Source organism: Canis lupus, chromosome 2 (assembly GCF_011100685.1).
Source record: "Canis lupus familiaris isolate Mischka breed German Shepherd chromosome 2, alternate assembly UU_Cfam_GSD_1.0, whole genome shotgun sequence".
Lineage (NCBI taxonomy): Eukaryota > Metazoa > Chordata > Mammalia > Carnivora > Canidae > Canis > Canis lupus.
In genome coordinates, this window is record NC_049223.1 from 23,564,850 (window position 1) to 23,574,300 (window position 9,451).

Consider the following 9,451-nt stretch of genomic DNA (forward strand, 5'->3'; position numbering starts at 1 on the left):
GCGACGGTGTTTCTCGATAAGAGCATATTGTTTTCATATTTATCTTAGTTCTCGCTCTGCGTTCCTCCTGAATAAACATAAAGAGCTGATTTCTGAGATCACCTGTGTCAAAAACATCCCCACCAAACCCACTGAAGGGTCAAAGTCCCCGTGGACCAGAGCACGAATGTGGCTACGAATGTCACGAAGAGAACCCCTCTCTGAGTTCTTACAGATAAGAAGGCCAATCCTCAGGATCTGCTGAGGCCTCACGCATCAACCCCATGAAAACGGGGAGCCCACCTTAGGAGCCCCCCCCACGAGGAGTTGGGGGTGAAGAACCCTGTACCGTCCACGTCCGCGTGTGCAGCTCGGGGAAGACACAAGAGCAGGAGGGCCAGGCCCGGCCCGCATTGTGCACCTGCACGGACTCAGGACGCCCTGTGTCTTCTCTCCTCTTCCACCACTTAGGGTCACCTAAGAGGACGACGCCAGTTGGGGTGAGAAAAGCAAAGGTCGGCCTTTCTCCCACTTTTGTGCAGATTCGCAAGCGCAGAGGAGCCACACAGTAGAGCCGGGTTGGAGGAGGGCTCGGAACAGATGTGGTTACTCTGGTCTCTGCGGAGTATTACTGTGTGCAGACGAGACTCCAGGCTGGGTGCGTGTACCTCTCCTAAAAGCAAAGAATTCTTTTTTCTGGATTTTAAGTAGTAAGATGAAGAGTTGCATAAAAATGGAGAGTGAGGTACAGCTATCACTTTGAAAAGAAAAAAAAAAACAACTGGACACTTCAAAAGTCATCTTTTCTTTTTTTTTAAGATTTTTTCATTTATTTATGATAGACAGAGAGAGAGAGAGGCAGAGATACAGGAGGAGGGAGAAGCAGGCTCCATGCAGGGAGCCCAACATGGGACTCGATCCCAGGACTCCAGGATCACGCCCTGGGCCAAAGGCAGGCGCCAAACCACTGAGCCACCCACCCAGGGATCCCCGATCTTTTCTTTTCATTACAGTTTTGCTTGGAAATGTGGTCCTTAACCTTGAAGATGACCCCTTGTGAGCGTCCTATCACGTAGTTACAGTGAGGGAACTAATGCCTCTCTGCAAACTAGAGGTTTGCGTTAACATGATACAGACACATACAGGTTACTTCATTAGCAACTATCGTTGGAACCTCGTGCAAAACGCATGGCTTTAATTACTAGGGTTTTGGGCACAAGAAATGGCCAGGGTAATAGCCAGTATATTATGAATAAATAGGAGGGGAGGATAGAACCATTTAAAAGAAAAATAAATGAGCGTTAAGTATAAACTGCAAAAACAAAGCTGTTTGTAACTTAAGATAAATCTCTAAAATTTATTTTTCAAAAATGTCATTATGAGAACAAATATACTAATATAGTGTCTCGTTCACCTTAATCACAACAAAGTCATAGGACAGCATAAAAGAGATAATTCTCGTACGTAAAGGATATTTAAAACGTCAGCCACATCAAGACCCTCTGTTCTGAAACACTGTGTACGGCATCTCACTCTGTGGAAAGGTAATACAGCCCTCAAGAACTCTTCAAACAAATGCAACATAAATGGGAGTACAATAAAAACTATTTTAAAAACCTGTAAAATCAAAGCACCTATTTAAATTAAGACCATCGGGAACCTACAGGATTATTTCAGGAGGACTCAGAGACACTAAATACTGTAGTTCTAAGGGGGAAAAAAGTGACATTTTATGTAACTTACAAGGCGAACTGAATACTATGAATACTATGAAATGTGCTTTGCAGCACATTTAAAAGTTTTAATTTAAATAATACTCAACAGGAGGAAACCGATTCTGTGACACTGGCTGAGACATAATAACAAAAGGGCGTGACTGTAACTGTGGCCCTTCCCAGTCTATTTTTAGAGGCTTAAGACTCCAGCCTTAAATAGTTTTAATAACACTCGTGGCTACAAGTCAGCATGTAACCCACAGCCTGGGAGACGACCAGTTCTTTTCACACCGTGTAACCTAGTTTGCTGGGGTGTTTTTCCCCTTTACAACTAATCCTGAGAGATCCTGCTCACAGAACGTGAGGGATCTCAGGAACGGTTTCTGTTTCCCTCCGTTTACTAGCTACCCTGGCGCACGCACGGCAAAGACGGGGTGATAAACTGAAATCAGGTTATGATGGGGTGATAAATCCTTAAAAACGTGGAGCTACCTTGCTTTTCTGGAAGCCTACTTGGAATATCACTTTCCTTGGGTACAGAGCGACACGGGGGTGAGCAAGAAGCACTTTTGATTGTGGAGACGTGCCCTGAGAGGTACGGATCTCTGTGCCACCGTCACAGTGGGGATGGCTGCACCTGTCGAGGGAGGAAGGGCTTCCATCCTGTAGTGACTTGATAGGGTCGTGAGAAGTCTGTGTATGCGGACTAACAAACGTATGTACGTGTGAGCACACGTTTCTATAAACACGTTATGTACATGTATACACACAGTGCACGCTCACCCACGTATGTCCCAGTGACAAAAGCCCCCTGGAGGCTGACGAGACTTGCTTTCTGAAAATTACCACCTTTTCCAAATCCAACCTTTCCATTCCGCTCCCGTAACTCAAAATTACAGTAAATCATACCCTGAAGGTTTCATTTCAGTTTTCAATTAAAACAACCACAACAACCAATGGGCAAACCAAATTATATCCAGAAACAAGGGCACATCCAGGGCTAAACACACCATCGTTGGCCCCTGAAAAACAAACAGGAAAACCGAAGGAGATGCTTTGAGATGTTATGGAAATTGAACGGGCATTTTCTGTTTTATTTTCGCAGGAAAGGAAGAGAAAGATCCCTTTCATCGATGACTGCGTGTAAGACCTCCAACTTGGCTCGGGTGTCACGTCCTTGGGATAAAAGTAAGATGAGCGACTGAAGCAGTAACAAATCAGACCCAATCCCCCTCCTTCTAAATCCAAGAAAAGGTATGGCATTTAGGGTTTTGAGGGTTAGTCTCTGAGCTCCTGGAAAAAGGGAGTCAGGATGTGGGGCCGGACTGTCCTGGCAGGCTCACCGAGCTCTGAGGTGGCAGGCGGCGGGCGGCCCGGACCGTGGAGTCCTGGCACCTGTCATCTGTCATCTGTCGTCCTCCGCAGGGTCCACAGCCTGGGCTCCTCCCGCGGGCACATCCATTCGAGGCCACCCCCGCCACCCCCGTCACAAGTTCTCCTTCAGAAGGCCGAGCTTCCGCAGGGCCTCGCGGCGGGCCTCCTCCGTCGAGCCGCGGCCGGAGAACTGGACGGTGATGCCCTGGGGCCTGAAGCCCACGGCACGGGGCAGCGAGCCCGAGCGCTTCCGAGCATCCTGGCCGCAGCCCGGCTGCCGGGGCTCGTAGAAGCTCTTGCTGGCATCCTGGCGTGCCAGTTTGGTGGCAAGCGCCGGGTCTGCACGGAAGGTGACAGTCTTCCCGGTCGAGACCAAGGTGCTGGGCTCACTCCTGAGCATGTCATGAATACTCTGGAAGCCGTTGGCCAGGGGCAAGCAGTGCTCTGTCTGCACGCCTCTGGACTGCTGAGTGCCTGGCTGCAAGCCCGCCCGCGTGGACGCGGCCTCCTGGGCCGGGCCCATCGGCTTGCTCGGGCCCCGCGGCCCCGGCTCCAGAGAGCTGCTCCTCCCCAGCTCGGCGGGGTCTGCCCCCGCGGCCCCCGGCGACAGGAAGGAGACGCCGTTGATGTTGGCCAGGACCCGGGCCTTCCGCTCCTGCACGTTGACGGCCGCTTTGGAGATGGTCTTGTTGAACTCCTTGCCTGCGCTGTTGGTCACGCTGATGTTGCTCGGGAAGCGGTGGATCTTGGGCGCGGGCTGCGCCGTGGGTCTGGGCCACAGGCAGGGGTCCCCATTCCGAGGGGCCCCCGAAGGCAGGGTCCTCCAGTCCCCAGGCTTGCTCTCCTTGGAGGGGGACGGGGGTGCAAGTGCCTCACTTCCTGCCAGCTTCTCAGACATTTTCTGAGCGATCACCAGCGGGGTGGGGACAGAGCGGGGCAGTTTGGGGTGCTCTGCGGGAGGGGCCAGCAGCTCCTTCCTGGGGGATGTCGCGGCGGTGGCCACAGGCCGGGCGGGCAGCACGGGAGGGGCCTCTGGGGCCGCAGAGCCTGGTGAGGGAGGACCCCCTGCTTCTGGTTTCCTGCATTCCACGACGACATCGGGGGTGTCTTCCTTCGCGACAGGACCAGCCCCTGAAAAGGACACAGAATCCTCATAAGCTACCACCTTAGGTAAAAGTAAATGCACCCCATTTCCTTCTTGCTGAATTCATGAGGCCTCCAAGGGACACAGGGCCAGGGTGAGCAGCAGCAGCACGTCCTGTCACCTACCCTCCCTGGACCAGGAGAACGTCCTGTGTGAGTCTCACCACCACCAGATGAGGAGTCCGTTGGTGATGGGGAAGGTTCCAGTCTCAATGCTCTGTCCCTGGGACACACACGGAGTGTGTAGGCTGCTGGGGACGTGTGGACCAGGAGGGCATAATAACCCAGTGGTTATTATTCAGCTCAGTGGTTGAGCATCTGCCTTCATCTCAGGTCGTGATCCCAGGGTCCCGGGATCAAGTTCCCCATTGGGCTCCCTGCATGGAGCCTGTTTCTCCCTCTGCCGGTGTCTCTACCTCTCTCTCCGTGTCTCTCATGAATAAATAAATAAAATCTTTAGAGAGAAGAAGGAAGGAAGGAAGGAAGGAAGGAAGGAAGGAAGGAAGGAAGGAAGGAAAGAAGGAAGGAAAAAAGTAAGTTGGAAACGACTTCCAGGTGTAATTATTCATCTTACAAAGAAAACGTACAATGTACTTATGTTTTAGCTTTTGGGTTTGAGCTCGGATCTTGAGCAATCTTAGAGCCCTATTTCCACAGCATGACTTTTCAAATTGAGAGTATTTAGACTGGAAACGCAGCTGGTTCAGGGAAACAGGAAAAGAGCGGACAAGAGTTTGGCTCAGCATCTTCCTTGTAGGTTTGCTTGATTCGGGGCGGCCGCAAAGGAGAGGCCTGCTTTTTGTCTTTTGAATCCTGTGGAAAGAGCAGAGGGGATGGACGAGGGGGGATCGTCTTGCTGATTTTTTCTGATTGGAAAAGATACTGGAAAAGAACATGGGCAACGGGATAAGGATGAGGCAGAAACAGAAAGGAGAGTATTTTGGCTCTTACTACAAAATACTGCCGTTTTCACAAGCCTCTAGATGTATTATTTTTTTCTCCTTTGTGTCTGTGTGTGTGTGTGTGTGTGTGTGAGAGAGAGAGAGAGAGAGAGCGAGAGAGAGAGAATGAAGGGGAGAAAGAGAGAGAGAGCAAGGCCACGTATTCCATCAAATTCCACAGACTGGGGTTCTAGACTCCACATGTGGACGCTCGTTTGCAGCCTTGTCGGCAAAGAAGAGACTGAGCTTCCTGTTGTTATCATACTTTTAGTTCCTGAAGTTAATTTGAACTGCTGATCCTTTAAAAATGCCAGATCTTATACTTGTGCCAAGGGAAACACTTCCCGAGAGAAAGCCGCCCCGCCCTGCCATCCCTCGGGTGGTGTTTTCACAGTAGTTGTAAGTACCTGCTGGGGCAGGTGGGACAGGAGATTCTGAGGATGGAGATAAGTGAGATGAGGCTTTCGGTTGTGCAGCAGGAGATGGTGCATGGATGTACGTGCAAGCAGTGCTGGGCCGCCTGCGATCGGTATCTGTTAAGGATGTAGTAAAGGCTAGATGGCTGGCATGCTGAGGCCTACCTAGGGCTGTCTGGCACACTCAGCTGGTCTTCTTTTTTTTTTTTTTTTTAAAGATTTTATTTATTTATTCATGAGAGACAGAGAAAGAGAGAGAGGCAGAGACACAGGCAGAGGGAGAAGAAAGTTCCCTGCGGGGAGCCCAATGCGAGACTCGATCCCAGGACCCTGGGATCATGGCCTAAGCCAAAGGTAGATGCTCAGCCACTGAGCCACCCAAGCATCCTTCTTTTCTTTTCTTTTCTTTTCTTTTCTTTTCTTTTCTTTTCTTTTCTTTTCTTTTCTTTTTAATATGTGTAAGGAAAGCACCTACTTGGTTGGACACTCAAGCTGCCAAGAGCATGCCTCTGGCCTGAAAAACCCAATGGGGCCCAATGGCGTCCATCCCGGCACACACAGGGGAAGGCCACAGTGTCCCCCTGAAACACTAATGAACTAAGCTAGAGGCCTGGGCATGGGGCTTCGCTCCTCACCTGCTGTCTCGGTCGCAGCTGGGAGGCACTCAGGTTCCTCGGCCTTGGGGGGTGCTGGCTGCACCAAATCGATGACATCTCCTGGCTCTGAGGTTCCAGAAGCGCTCTCCTCCAGGGTCCCCGGAGAGTGGCAGTGTAGGCCGCTGTCACACTCGACTTGCTCCTCAAAGTCATCTTCCAGGGAATCAATGGTCTCTTCGAAAAACAGGATGACATCCTTTTCCTCATGTGTCAGGTACTTCAGGCTCTCATCATCCTATAGACACAGAAGGGATAAGACAAACAGTCGCCAGTCTGGAGAGAAAAAATAAGACGGAGCTGGGATCTGTGTAGAGCCCGGAGTGGAATCCACGGCCCTTTCAAAGTTCCCACTGGGGAGAGTCAGCCGTTCAGGTGGCCCCACTGACAAACGTGTGCCTGTGTGCCCCTCCCCATCGAACCTGCAGGAAAAAGAACATGGTCAGGAAGCTACAGCAGATAAAGGGACTTAGGACCTATTACCAACATCAGTCTTGTGGTTCCTGGTGAGTCAATGACCAAAGAAATCATTCTTCTTCAGACCTCCTTGGAACACTGGTCTCACCTTACTGCTCTCAGACGTCTTCCCACAACATAGCGGGGCACATCTTTGGTTAAAGAGAGTGGCACCTATGCACACACTTCTGTCCTCTTTCTCTGGAAACCTCACCAAAACAATGAGATTGACTGATCGATTGGTTGATTGAGTCATGAGAGACACAGAGAGGCAGAGACACCGGCAGGGGGAGAAGCAGGCAGGACTCAATCCCAGAACCCTGATGCAGGACTCGATCCCAGAACCCTGGGATCACGACCTGAGCCGAAGGCAGACACTCAACCCCTGAGCCACCCAGGTGCCCCTAATATTATTTTTTTAAGGTGAAAATCACAAAGACAAAAATAATAGGCAAGGAGACAGCATTAATGAAATGTGGGAAGTGAGGAAGCAGCAGGGAGCTGAGTGTCAGCCAGTGACCAACGTGCTGAGTATCGGGGACTCGGACGCTCAGGCACTGGGGCGCAGGGCAGTGCTGGGATGGGGGTGCCAGGAGGATGGTGAAAGGAGCAGAATGGGTTTAGCAGGAATGAGGTCACCCTGGCAGAAAACTCGATGTTGTTTCTTAAAGAAGGTAAAAGAGGGATGTGAAGCAGAGCTGATCGTGAAGGACCGTAATGGAAATAGGATATGAAGCCAAAGCGACACCCTCTGCACAGAAGCCTGGAAGTCCTCCCCGGGGTGTCTGAACATCCAGGGGCCCAAAGGGGCGGACACCACGGGTTCCCCGACCAAGCAGCTCAGCGAGATCCCCCCACAGGCAGAGGCCACAGTCAACAAACCCGTGAATTTGTTGAATTTCTAATCAGCTTCTCAATGTCCTCTCTTTAAATATGTGCACACACCGAAGGATCACCAAACGGCTGAGAAAACCCTTCACCATGAAAGACAAACCCGAACAAACAGAAAGGAAAAGAAAGCAACTTGCAAAACAAACTTTGCAGAACTGATGACAATTTCTAAAAGATTGCTATTAATGTCCCCAGAGAGATGAGGAGATACCGAATCCACCAAGAATGTGATGCTATTAAAAAAAAGAAAAGAAAAGAAAAAAAACAATCCAGAGGACCAAAAACAGCCCTTAGAAATGAACACAAGGACAGCAGCACTGAAAAATGAAACCAATGCCCACAAGATAAAGTAGAAAAACGAGTCAAGTAAAACAAACAGACAATTAAAAAACAAAAAACAAAAAACAGGGAAGACAAGAAAATTAGAAGATAAGTATGAGAGGGCCAACATCTGACATCAAGAGCTCCAGAAAGATAAATCAGAAAAACAGAGGGGAAGAAAGTATCAAAATAAATAAAAGAATTCAAGGAAGAGCTCCTTAAACTGAGGGCTTTGAGTTTCCAGATGGGAAGGCGCCATGAGAACCGCCTAATGAACCAGGATGCAGCAGCCCCCCATCCAGGCCCATCACCGAAATCTCAGGATGCCAAAGACCCAGACCCTGAAAGCTTCCCAGAGTGAAAATCAGGCCATTCTTTTTCCAAAAGAATATAAAGTGAAAAAAATGCAGATAGAAAAACAGTCGTCTCAATTTGACTTAAATATACGCATACTGGCAGCCCAGGTGGCTCAGCAGTTTAGCGCCGCCTTCGGCTCAGGGCGGGATCCTGGAGACCCGGGATCGAGTCCCACGTTGGGCTCCCTGCATGGAGCCTGCTTCTCCCTCTGCCTGTGTCTCTGCCTCTCTCTCTGTCTCTGTCTCTCATGAATAAATAAATAAAATCTTTAAAAAAAATACACATACTTAACATAACCCCCCCCTACAAAATACTTAAAGTATACACAGTAAAATGTCGACAATGGCAGTGAGAGGGGGATGGAGGCAAAAAAAGAAGAAATGGGGGCAGTTATATTTGTGTCCTCCAGGGCACCTGGGTGGCTCAATGGTTGAGCGTCTGCCTTCGGCTCAGGTCACCATCCCGGGGTCCTGGATCAAGTCCCACATCGGGGTCCCTGCTCAGTGGGGAGTCTGCTTCTCCCTCTCCCTCTGCCCCTTCCCCACCTTGTGCTCTCTCTCACTCACTCTTGCTCACTCTCTTTCTCTCAAATAAACAAAATCTTTAAAGAAAAAAGTCATGTCTTCTAGTGAGTAGGATATGGGAGGAGGGTGTTTTTCAAAATCCTAGGAAACTACTTGACCCTCTATGAGTACAAACTTCGACAAAACAACCAAAAAAGTGGTGGAAGCAAACAGGATTAAAGAGCTGACCCCAGCAGAGGGGTGGGGAGGGGGATGGTGGCACCTGGGTGGACTCCATCAGTTAAGCATCTGACTCTTGATTTCATGTCAGGTCTTGGTCTCAGGGTTGTGAGTTCAAGTCCCATGTTGAGCTCCATGCTTGGCATAGAGCCTACTTAAAAGATAAAACATTGTTCACCGAGGTGATGCAGGGAGAATGCTTCTCCCACTGGGATCTGGGCAGTTACACAAATGCCCATCCACTCAAAGCACCTGACTCCCAGGCCCATCGCAGAGCCTGCAGGCTTCACAAATTCAGAGATGGTTGAAAGCATTCATTTGTTTTTGGTACGATCAACCCAAGAATACATGCAAATTTCTCAAACTCGCCTTGGCTACATTAGTTTAAGCCTGAAGGCAGGAAGACTCAGGGAAAGGTGACCAGTCTGCAGCTGAGTCCGGATATAAACCTACATTTGCTGC

General features: G+C 49.8%; 1 protein-coding gene across 4 annotated transcripts in view; it reads right to left on the bottom strand.

Moving 5' to 3' along the window:
* Positions 1-1,308: 1,308 nt before the first annotated feature.
* Positions 1,309-9,451, bottom strand: part of PROSER2 (proline and serine rich 2) — a 40,240-nt gene continuing 32,097 nt past the window's right edge. For all 4 annotated transcript variants that reach the window (XM_038530135.1, XM_038530133.1, XM_038530134.1 and 1 more), the window contains 2 exons: positions 6,204-6,459; positions 1,309-4,199 (listed from right to left, as the gene is read on the bottom strand). In XM_038530135.1, the coding sequence (XP_038386063.1) occupies positions 3,181-4,199; positions 6,204-6,459 (1,275 nt within the window). In that variant the 3' untranslated portion in view covers positions 1,309-3,180. The remainder of the gene's footprint in view (positions 4,200-6,203; positions 6,460-9,451) is intronic.